Here is a 12785-nt window from a genome sequence, read left to right on the forward strand (position 1 = left end):
TTATTTGTTCGATGCCGAGGAACCCACTTTGAGACTAATAATGGCTGGAGACGGCTTGAATGGGTAACATTTGCTGTTATATTAAAGTTTTTCTTCATTACCCATTCAAGCCGTCTCCAGCCATTAAAAGTTATTTGTATTCACAGGTGGCAATTTGCATGTGTTTTGGTTATCTAAAATATATGATATGGCACAGATAAAACAGATCTATGTGCAAAATGTCAATATAGATACAGTTTATCTACTGGTAATTATGAAACCATTGTAAGTATGTTTTGCTTAATGTAGCATGATTTAATCTGTAGCATCTATACATTGAAAGTCAAAGTTGTATTTCTATTATTGTTTTATTTTTTTCGTTATAAAGCTTTCAGCAATGCTGAAGTGAGTACCATTAAGAAGAGAAAGAAGGAAGATAGACAGCCAATTCATCACAGTGTTTTTGACTTGGCAAAAGTAAGTTTAAGTAGCATTACAGGTGCTTTATTTAGCAATAGGAGTTTTGTAAGAGTAACAAATCATCATGTCATGTAAGGAATTTTCTTAGAAGGATTAAAAGCAGAAAATTTAGACTAAAACCCACAACTTTAGCAATGGTCGCTATATTAGATATATAAGGACCGTGCTTTAGCTAAAACGCTTAAAACTTATATTTCCAACCAGAAAAAAATTGAATGGCACAGACAGATTCTGAGCTTATTACAAACTATAGTGAGTCTTCAGATCATGACGTAATTAATAACTACTGAAGAAAAAATTGAGACTTAACAACACATTGAAGAGGCAATATAATGAGTCTTCAGATCATGACCTAATTAATAACTACTGAAAAAAAATTGAGACTTAACAACACATTGAAGAGGCAACAATAGTTGACTAAATGTTTACATGATAACCAGCGTCTCAGATTCAAGTTCTTCCTGATCTTAATCATCTTTAACTTTGTTAGAAATATTTCTATACTGTAATTGTATGATGGGAGGGTTCACAGGATAACAAGAGATCAAATCAAGATATTTACCCAGAGTGACTAGTGACTGGTCATTCTCATTAAAACATAGATCAGGTTGTAACCTTTTACCAACACCTGTTCTACCATTAAGTTGATATTTTTTGTACAATGTACAGAATTACAGTCATTCTACCCACAGGCAGAACAGGTACTAACTTCTTGAGAATGACAACGGAAACCTGCACATGTCAATATAAATAAACGTCAGTATAGTGTGTGTGTGTGTGTATGTATCTGTTCATTATATGTTTCCACATTTCTTGATCAATCAGCACCAAAACTTGATACAATGATACAGGATGACATGAGGAAGGGCATGGGGAGTTTGCCCCCCCCCCCCATCTAATTTCGGAAAAATTACCAATGACGTATATCCCTCAGCATTAGAACAAACTATGTAACTACTATTGTTAGAATTCTTGAAAACAGTATGTCTTTCTTTTCAGTATTGGTACCTTTATGTAATTTTATTGCACTTTTAATGTTTATTATGTTAAGAAGAAAAAAAAATAGAAGCACAATTTCCTATCCTTTGTCACAAGTCAGTTTTTATTTCACCCAACAGTGGACAGGTACTCAAACTAGTACAGTCTAAAGGATAAAATCAGAATAAAAAGTTCTATAATAGAAGAAAAGAAAAGTCTTTTATAAGTTCTAAATTTGTTTTTATTGAGATATGTTTTATATGTGTATAATTATAATTGTTTAGGTTTCATGATAGTTAGGAACCTGATGAGTTAAGCCTACTTCTCAGACAAACTTGGCCTTTCTTCCTATTCCTGAAACCTGATGAGTTAAGCCTACTTCTCAAACAAAATGGACCTTTCTTCCTATTCCTGAAACCTGATGAGTTAAGCCTACTTCTCAGACAAACTTGGCCTTTCTTTCTATTCCTGAAACCTGATGAGTTAAGCCTACTTCTCAAACAAAATGGACCTTTCTCCCTATTCCTAGCTTCTATTCAAACTAAATTTTATGCATTGTTTGTATTATCTAATGCAAGTAACGTGCAAGGTGGCGAAACCTATTAATGTGCTTCTGTCCAGAAATGTTTAATAATTGTATAATTTAGTTCAAAGAGTTTATGTCCCATTAAACAAAAATGTGACCTTTTACATATCTTAATGGAAGTATAATCTAGACAAGTTGGTTACAGATGACTTTTAGAAGTTTGAAGGTGAAAACTTTTTATGCATATTTTTCAATGTTTTTATTAGACTGCTTATTTGCCAGGACATTCTGAACGTTGCATGGAAGTAATAAAGACATGCAACTACGATGTTGACTGGCCAGAAGAGAGGACAGGGTTGACTTTGTTTTTGGTAAGAACAATTCAGATCCTATGGATATAATAAAAACCAGTGAATTTGGATATTGATTATATCAAAATTATAGGAACAAACTCATTTGATAATTAATATACTTGTATAGTTGTATATTATTAATGCCTAGACATCGTAAGTCAGTCTTAATCAGTCTGGCAAATCCTAATAGCTTTTTTAACCATCGGGTCAGAAACAAAACTTTTTCCATCCTCTTTCTAACACTCACTGTCATCAACAGTTTTCTATTTTATCCCTTGTTGTCATTATGTACATGTTGTTTGTAGTAATTATGTTTAGTGTTTTTTATTGTTATTAATTTCTTATAATAAATTTTGCTTGCTATAATTTTTTGTAAATCTTTCATCTTTTTCGCCTAACTTGTTGAGCCTCTTCAAATAAATTGGTGGTTATCTAATATATCTTTGCAATACATTTGAAAAAAAAAAATTAACTTATCCCTACATTTGTAATGTATTAAACAAAATCTAGCTACAACCATGGTCAAACAAAAAAACGTTCATTAAAATATAGCAACAGAAATCTAAAATAAAACGTTCATATAACTTGAATACAAATTTTGTCTCTTACAACAAAAAACAATTAGTAAACTTGTGCATGGCCAGGACTGGGTACAAATGTTAATAAACAGTAGAACATAAATTTCAATGTTATTAATTTCAATAAATATCAAAGGAACTAGGAAAAAGGACCAAAAGAAGAAAAACCAAATTCACTAATTAATAACACAATGTTTCAAAATTAAACCACTTCTCAATATCAAGAACAATATTGAGCAATAATTTGTTCTAATTATATCTCATGAACTAACTTGTTTTCAAGGTCAGAGGAAGCTTTTAATTTAGTGGTTAGACCACAAGGTTACACTGTATGTGACTAGCTATTACCATAAATCTACATAATTTTTCACAACATTAGTATCTGTACATCAGTTGAGTAAGTTTCATAATACTTGTATACATATTCGAAATCATTGTGTTCTAGCTAGAAGGTGAGTTAGTGCTTTAATATAACTAAATATTCATAGTTGAATTAAACAATAGAAGGAATAATAAATAAAACAAAATAGAAGTAGAATTTGCTGCCTCAGACATTAGTCTGATAACACTGCATGTTTACTGGTTTAATTATTGGTGTTGAATATATTAACTTAGAAATGTAGTAGTTGCCGTGAGAGGTAACTAATGCAACCTTTCTTTGGTAAAATATTAATATAGTGATTGAAAGCAGCTCAGAATCTCTGTATGTTTCAGCTTTCATTGGGTGAAATATTCCATTTTTTATATTATCGTTATCTGTGGTAATGAAAAACCAAAACTAGTATGGTGTAGTATTTTCAATTTATTTGTCATGATTTAACATTTTACATTGATCCTGTTGTACACTTTGAAACAATATTATCTAAAAATGTTTTGATTATAATACTCTGCTTTTATATGTAGCTAGTTATTTTTCTGGTGTTGTGTTCATGTGGTTCACAATATACTGTTTTTGATTTTGCAACATCTTAGTGTGCTTGTATCAGTGGAAACAAAAGTCTTGTGAATTTTATGTTAGAAAGAGGTAAGCTGTTTCAGTTTTACCCCTTAACTTTATTGTTTATTGGGCTATATAAAACTTAGTCATTGATTAAACAGTAATTTTTATGATCGTATCTAAAAAAATATAAAGCTATGTTTGATATTATTAATCTTTTGATTTAGCTAGTTTACTTGGTTTAGAAAACGGGTAGCTACTTAGGTGTTAAAATTATGTGTAAAACTGCATCGAAGGTCTATATAGATTTAGTTTATAAATAAACTGTTTTTTTTAAATAAATAAATTGTTTTTTCTTTTTAATTTGTAAAAAAAAAGATGCATTTTAACCTATATAATTTGACACAATTAACTATTGTTTATTGTGCAAAAGATACATAAATAAACTAGTTTCCATTATTTTGATAAACAGCTTATCAATATAGAAAATGTGGATATATTTTTTAAAATTTTCTAGTAGTTATAGTTACTTGAAACCATAGTCACATTTATAACTTAAACATTATAAAATGGGGACAAAAATTCAAATTATACCTTATTGAATGATTTGGGTTAATAAGTATTATCTTATGCTAGCTTTTCTGTATATACAATGTATAACGACTAGTATCAGGTAATACTAACAGTAGTCTGAATTTTTCTGAAATTGTTTATCACTTACATTTAAGCATTAAATATATATATATATATAATCATGTTAGTTTTGAAAAATTTGATGTATTTAGGAAATAGATTTTACATTATTCTCATCAGAATTTTAAAAAATATGTGTTTGGATTATTGTACTTTGAAATTTTAATAGAATTTTAAACAAAGTTGTTCTTGAATCATTAGGTGATAAATTCACACATATTGCATTTCTCCACATATATAAGCAACTGTTTTATCTAAATGTATTAGTTAGTGAATCATAGTTAGTGAATGTTATACTCTGTACTTACATATTTAATATTCATGTATGAAAATTTATTAACTGATTTATGTCTGTCTTGAATAATTAATTAGGGGCTGAGGTCAAGGTAACAACAAAAGATTGCTTAGATAGTGCTCTTTATTTGGCAACTTATGGATACCTTAACTCCAAGAATCCAGAACTAACACTGATTTCATCTCTTTTAGAAGCTGGTTGGTTTATACTATAATAGTTGTTTCTTTTATTATTAAATATAATGTATTTCATCATATCTAATTAAACAGGACTTTTATGTATATTCATTTTATGTTTGTTATTTTTTATTGTATTTAATTTACAGTCTGTCTTATTGCAACAAGTTTAATAAAATCCATTGAATTTGATTTCTAATTCACAAGAATTTGTATACCAAGTCATTTTTTACATAGATAAATTATGTTACTGAGTAGGTTATTCAGATTAGATAGTTCAGTGTGCTCAAAACTACAGAATCTATTCAAACATATTTGAGGGGAAAAAAGCCAAAATTCTACTTTAACCCAAACATTTGGTGATATCTGTTGAACACGGCAAAATAAAACAATTACCATTACTCACAGTGGATTATTTTATTCATCATTTCATCATATCACATTTTATTTAGTGAAGTCGGTGGTGATTCTTAGATGAATTAGAAGCCAAATTTAATGTAAATGCCACCTACTGTTTAGTCGTAAGCATAATTGTGTTTTTTATTTTTCACTCAAATGTTTTTGGATTGATTTCACATATTTTTGTATGTTACATCAACTCAATACTCTTGCAGTGAACTCTGAGAACAAGAGTAACCAGATGAAGGGAAGGAGGGTATTTTTTATTTTTATTAATCAACATTCTTTCTCTCTCACTGCTGATGTGATGTTCTTTCAAGAATAAATAAATATGTAACTGGTTCAGCTAGATAGACATAGATTGAATTCTTTGCTTCATGCCACTAACACTAGCTGTAGTATATATCATAAAAGTTGCAAAAGGTAAAGTAAGGATCACATGGCCATGGTTGCCATGTGCTCATATTGCAAGTGCTTAGTCCAGCATTTGCTATGGACTTGGTGTTAATCATTTTTTGGTTTGTTTTGTTATTAAACACAAAATTACACAATGGAATATATGCTGAGCCCACCACAGGTATTGGAAACTGGTTTTTAGTGTTATAAGCCTTCAGATTTACTGCTGAGCCAGAGGGAGATTTTTTTTCTTTTTAAGTGCCAAATAATGGTAAAATATGGGTTTATTTCAAATGTGCACATGGAACTTTCCTCTTCACATGTGTGTACTAAGAAAAGAATAGTTGAACGTTTTTTTATTGCTGGACATAGTTGTGGTATTGACAACTTTTAACATTTTCTGGAATACTTCATATATGGCTCTAGAAACAAAAATAGGCAAAGCTGGTGAATGAAATTTTGCAACCTGTTTAAGATGTTCAGAATAAGCCAAAAGAAATAACATTTTTAATTTGGGAGAAGAAGAATAAGCAAGTATATTTCATACATAATAAGCAAATTATGTAAACAGAAAAAGACTACAGTAGTTTGCTTTCGTCTCTCTTTTTTTTATTTTGGCTACTAAACTACCACTTTGTTTGATTATACCATTTTTGAGCCTTGAAAGGTGTTTCATAGCTTCAGAGTTGCTGTTTTAATTATAAGGCTTTTGAAATTATCTTTTGGAAGAAACGTAATTACATAATCGGTTTAATTTTAATTGAATAACAAACTATTATTTGTCGTATTGTTATCAATTTTTCATATGCACGTATATATATTTAAGTTTTAATGAAATGTTTATTTAACTTCTAAGCCTAAATGTAAAATAGTCATAATTATACCTCATGACAGATTTGTTACTTATAATAGAAGTAAACATTTTTAGACTAGTACAATATTTGGGGATACTAATAACCTGTATTTATCTTGAACTGTAAATATTATTGAACCAAAAATAACATTTAATTTCTACATAGTTTTGTGTGGTGTTCAGAAGAAGATAGTTTTAGACCTGAAAGGTGCATGGTTTAACTACTTGGATATTGATACTACTAACTTGGAATCTATTAGATCCCAAATAAAGTGTTTGTTTGTTTTTGCAACACATGACATTATAATGATTACACATACCATTTAATTTAAATAATAGTTATGAAGTTTAATGTGGATATATTTAGCATGAAATGATACACTCACATCCTTAAATTTCCAACTATTTGTAATTTAAACTAAAATACAATGCAACAGTATGAGTTAGCACATTACCTATATTCTTCGTGATCTTTAACAGTAGTGTTTCTTTGAAAATGTAAAACAAAAAGTTGCGTTGATGTAACATGAAAAGATCAGTATATACTGTTATTTGTTGATGGTTTAATACTTTAAAATATAACTCTAAAACTGTAATGTTGTTGTTTTTAAATTGCAAGAAACAAGCTTGTATTTTGTTGTTTATTGTTAAACCTCTTTACTCAGATTCTGAAGAAACTGTTTTTATTGTCATCCTTTTCATGAATAACTATATTTAACAAACTTCCTTGACTCATATATTAGATGTTTTTATTCATTTATATTTTTCATTGCAGGCTGTGATGTGAACCAACAGAATAAAGCAGGTTTTACAGCCTTACACCAGTCAGCCTCTAAAGGCAACATTCTGCTGACTGACTTCCTGTTGAAAAATGGTATAGACATTATATAGTGAACTTAACCCTTGGGCTAAATTGTTTTAATAGATTTTAGTATTCACTTATCTCTGTTTCTTCCAGTTGAAAGTGAAATTATATCACTTTGTCAGCTAGAGTCAAATCTATATTACAGTGAAAGCTCTCAGTAGAAACCTAGCAAAGGTTTGAAAGTAGTGACTTATTTAATGCTCTAAATCTTTATACTTGTGGTATGAAGAATCTTCAAAATGTTGTAATAGAGTTTAAAATACAAGTACCAAGAGAAATACAAATTATTCTATATCAATCTGAGTTGACAAATAAAATTCAAGCTGAGCTTAACTAATTGCCCCCCAGTGGCACAGCGGTATGTCTGCGGACTTACAACACTAGAATCCAGGTTTCGATACCCGTGGTCAGCAGAGCACAGATAGCCTATTGTATAACTTTGTGACTTAATTACAAACAAACTTAACTAATTTCTATCAGGTCCAAACACTTTTTAAGAAAATTTTGTAAAAAAAGGGTGTATTAAAACTGTATACCAAAGTAACTAAGTATAAATTTAAAACTCATTTCTCTTCTATATTTGTTATGCCAAAAAGGAAGCCATATTAAATTTATGAGTTTCTGTGTTTTAAAATAACATTAAAAAAGTTCAGAACCACTGAACTAAAGAACAACATACATGTAGTAAATACTAATGTGATTAATGATGATAAATGCAATGAATTTATTTTATTATCACAGGCAATGTTTAACTCTCTCACTATGGGCAGGTCAAAGTGCAAGACATGCCTTTTGAGAAAGTTGCTACTTTATTACCATTATATACAAGTATATATGGAATAAACATGGTTAATAGATCAAGTTTTGATATTATATAAGTTTTAAGTTCTTTATTTTATAAGGAAATATTTTTTTCAAATCCCCAATCTCCTCTAGTATGAGAATTGTGATGTTTGTTCTCTAGGCCTTCCCTCCTTTCCAATTTTTTTACCAGCCTTCTGAGAAATATAAAATTTAACGTAAATTACGCATTATAATATATATATACATTACTGAGGTAAAACATAATTTTTCTAGTCTACAATCTTATTTATTTATGGAGTCATAAACCAGAAAACCAGACTTGCTTGTCACGCCCGCCTGTTGCATCCTCTCTTTTACAACGTTCCCATAGCTGTCTCTGATGTTTTATACTATATTACTTATAACCAATAGAAAACCAAAGTTTTAATCTATCAAATAATGTATTAAATTACACTGTTTTCCGTATAGGACATTGTCTATTTTGAAACTTTTTCTCCAATATTCACATCAAAGAACTTAGCTGAATTTTAAAAAGCTCTTATCGCACAGATAGAAAGCCAGGTAAATTATGATAGTTAAAGGATTTGAGCATATTTTTATTGTGTTCTTAGATGCATTATTTAATTAAATAAAAATTATTTAGCATTGTAGTACCACTAGTATGAAAAAGTAGGTTTAACTTTAATCAACAGTTGACAGCATAAAAGAAAAGGACCCAGATAAGTAGTATGTTTCTTGTTTTTCGTGGTTATTCTTCATTTGTTATTATAAAAGTGACTAAAATATAAAAATTAGAAACTTATTAGGTTAGATCAGATAAGATAATGAAAAAGTAACAATAAAAATTCTTCACAAGGTATGCTCGTGAAAAACGTGTGTGTTACATAAATCAATACAGTAACATGAGGTACACGGTCACCGAGTGATTTACAACTTGTGTGGCAGGATTATTAGTTAGACACAGTTCAAAGGCCAATAAAACTATGCATAAATGTATACTGTTATGAGCTTTAAACTAATTACAATAAACAGTTGTAGTTTTGTGTTATAATTTGCAGTATTCTAGAAAGAAGAAAGGGTAATTTAGAATTATTTCATATTTTTATGGTAATTACGAGGTCAATCAAATTGACCAAATGGGTATAGAGATACAGTAGAGAAAATAACAGATAAAATATAAAGTTTTGCTGTAAAAAAAAATTTATATTTATTTAGGAGGTTTTAGAGATTATGCAAATTAAATTTGACAATTTTTAAATGTAAAGTATTTTTAATTTTTTAACATTAGAAATCACTTTGCAATTGGAGTAGTCAACACTTTGACTCCATCTATTCACAGACAGAAATTTAGTAAAAATACTTAATTAAAAAATCTATTTTTTTGTGTACCAAAGACTTGTAATGTTTATTGAAAGCTTGCCAAATTTTGTGAAGATACAAGTACCATATTAAAAGTTTAGTATGGAAACTCTGATAGATACTTTGTAGTTACAAACTTCAGTATCACAAGGTTCAAGCTTGTTTAATTTAAGCTTTACCATACATGGAATTGCTTTTAGTAGACCATAACTGCTATATTAATATGTTTTACAAGAACAATAAACACCTCAACTGAACTCATATTTTCAACATTCGTGTTACAGTTTTGTTTTCTGAAACTTGTAACAAAAAATGTTGATAAACTTCTAAAAAAATTTACAAATGTCTGCGTTGAAAGTTAACATAGCACAATCTCGAATCTAATTCTCCAATTGTGGTAAATATCACATTATAACAGTTCCCCATGAAACCTTGATGTGGGTTGAAATTTTTGAAATAACACAACTGGTGTTATGTTTTTTAAATCTATATGTATCACAATATTTTTTTTCAAATGTCACATTTTTTTTATAGTTTTACTTAGTTTGGTACATAGTACTTATTCTACATGTAAAAAAAAACACATATTTCTCAAAAATGTTCCTCTGGACTTTAACTTTATCATATAAGAAGTACTACAGTATTGACATAAAAAAGGTTTTGAATTTCATTTTTTAAATTAACAAATACAAAGCTGGTTTTCTGCTAATATATATTGTTGTACTGTAAGCTGGTTTTCTATTAAGCAGATAACCAGCTTACAGTACAATATATATTGGTAGAAAACCAGCTTACAGTACAACAATATATATTAGTAGAAAACCAGCTTACAGTACAACAATATATATTAGCAGAAAACCAGCTTACAGTACAACAATATATATTAGTAGAAAACCAGCTTACAGTACAACAATATATATAATATATATTGTACTGTAAGCTGGTTTTCTGCTAATATATATTGTTGTACTGTAAGCTGGTTTTCTACTAATATATATTGTTGTACTGTAAGCTGGTTTTCTACTAATATATATTGTTGTACTGTAAGCTGGTTTTCTACTAATATATATTGTTGTACTGTAAGCTGGTTTTCACAACAATATATATTAGTAGAAAACCAGCTTACAGTACAACAATATATATTAGCAGATAACCAGCTTACAGTACAACAATATATATTAGCAGAAAACCAGCTTACAGTTACTAATATATATTGTACTGTAGGCTGGTTATCTGCTAATATATATTGTACTGTAAGCTGGTTTTCTACTAATATATATTGTTGTACTGTAAGCTGGTTTTCTACTAATATATACTGTTGTACTGTAAGCTGGTTTTCTACTAATATATATTGTTGTACTGTAAGCTGGTTTTCTGCTAATATATATTGTACTGTAAGCTGGTTTTCTACTAATATATATTGTTGTACTGTAAGCTGGTTTTATACTAATATATATTGTTGTACTGTAAGCTGGTTTTCTAGTAATATATATTGTTGTACTGTAAGCTGGTTTCCTACTAATATATATTGTTGCACTGTAAGCTGGTTTCCTACTAATATATATTGTTGTACTGTAAGCTGGTTATCTACTAATATATATTGTTGCACTGTAAGCTGGTTTTCTACTAATATATATTGTTATATTGTACACAGTAGCATAAATTGTTCTCACTATTTTGAAAATATATTAATGGTTTTATTAATATTTATTTCTTAATGAAGTGGTAATTCTTTACAGGTGCAGATCCCGGTATTACTACAAAATGTGGTGTACTGCCAGTGCAATTAGCAGCTAGTAGAGGTAGGTGTATTATTAGCAGTTAGTACTGGTAAGTGTATTATTAGCAGCTATTAGTGGTAAGTGTGCTATTAGCAACTAGTAGAGGTAAGTGTATTGTTAGCAGCTAGTAGAGGTAAGTGTATTATTAAATAATTTATATCTTCAATAATTCAAATGAAATTTAATGAAAGTAAAAACAAATATTGACAGGGTTTCATATACGTGGAAAACTAAGGTGGTCAAATATCATACAAATGGCCGTTAATCATCCAGAAATGCTCTTATTGTACATGTAACTTTGATTCAATATACTTTCATATTTTAAACTGTCGTTTTATTATTACAAACCAAACTTATAGATTATTCTCACTTGATTTTTTTAATATAAATTTGTAACTCTTGTCAAGGGATAAAAACCATCTGCAGTAAGAATGTCTGAAACCTTAGACCGAATAATAATCGTTTAGTAGTAGTTTTGAAATATTTGAGACTTTTTTCTTTAAAAATATGTTAGAATTTACCCAAGACGATCCATGTTTTAGATCTTATAAATGTAACAAAATGATTCTCGTCACAACTTTATAGAGTATATACAGTGTAACTTATCTTTGGATTTACAGAAAATTAAGTATGTAGACTGACGGGAAAATATATTTCATCTTCCAGGGTGACATTCCATAATTCACTATCTTACTATTCAACTGTTGATTTCCTTTGATTATATTTGTGCTCTAATTATTCTTCTAGATCATAGAGAAGTTGCCGAACTCCTAGCTAAGTACATGGTATCATCATCCCTACCCCAAAACGGAGAACCACACAGTCCTGTCCGCAGCCTGCTTGGTTTAATGAGTCCACCCAAGAAATATTTGGCTGAGTCTAAAGTAGTTCGTAGTAATTCTAAACATAGAAAATCGTTTTAAACTATAAGTTATAAAATCACTCGTCAGCCTTGTTAATCCTAACCTTTCATTCAGTGATGTTTTTGAGGCATTCCAAAACCAATTTTATCAATGTGTTGTTAGTTTTATACTTATTAATTATTTAAAAACACAAGATAGCTTTATTTCAAAATAATTATTTTTATTATATGGATGTTAATGTCCTTTAACAATTTTACTGTATTTGTTATATAAAATATTTTATAATATTGTTGCTATATTTTTAATATTTCTACATTTTAAATTTTTCAGATACAAATGATTTTTCTATTAAGACACTTACGTTATTCAGTTTATATTACAAAAAAAGGAGCATTCCGTTTGTTTCGCTTCCTATTAAAGACATCTTGGAATAGTAAAGAATGTTGGGGTATTCCACAAGAAGACACTGA

The 12785-nt window shown here is 29.1% G+C and overlaps 1 protein-coding gene across 5 annotated transcripts in view; it reads left to right on the plus strand.

Annotated features, from left to right (window-relative positions):
- Window positions 1-12509, plus strand: part of LOC106473811 (serine/threonine-protein phosphatase 6 regulatory ankyrin repeat subunit C-like) — a 15704-nt gene extending 3195 nt beyond the window's left edge. For 2 of the 5 annotated variants that reach the window (XM_022402200.1, XM_022402201.1), the window contains exons 3-9: window positions 368-456; window positions 2230-2334; window positions 3867-3918; window positions 4897-5016; window positions 7419-7517; window positions 11411-11473; window positions 12200-12506. In XM_022402200.1, the coding sequence (XP_022257908.1) occupies window positions 368-456; window positions 2230-2334; window positions 3867-3918; window positions 4897-5016; window positions 7419-7517; window positions 11411-11473; window positions 12200-12375 (704 nt within the window). In that variant the 3' untranslated portion in view covers window positions 12376-12506. Of the gene's footprint in view, window positions 1-367; window positions 457-2229; window positions 2335-3866; window positions 3919-4896; window positions 5017-7418; window positions 7518-11410; window positions 11474-12199 lie in introns of all 5 variants that reach the window. The other 3 variants (XM_022402198.1, XM_013934486.2, XM_022402199.1) reach the window with 3 other exon arrangements.
- Window positions 12510-12785: the final 276 nt, after the last annotated feature.

Source organism: Limulus polyphemus, unplaced genomic scaffold, assembly GCF_000517525.1.
Source record: "Limulus polyphemus unplaced genomic scaffold, Limulus_polyphemus-2.1.2 Scaffold6517, whole genome shotgun sequence".
Taxonomy (NCBI): Eukaryota; Metazoa; Arthropoda; class Merostomata; order Xiphosura; family Limulidae; genus Limulus; species Limulus polyphemus.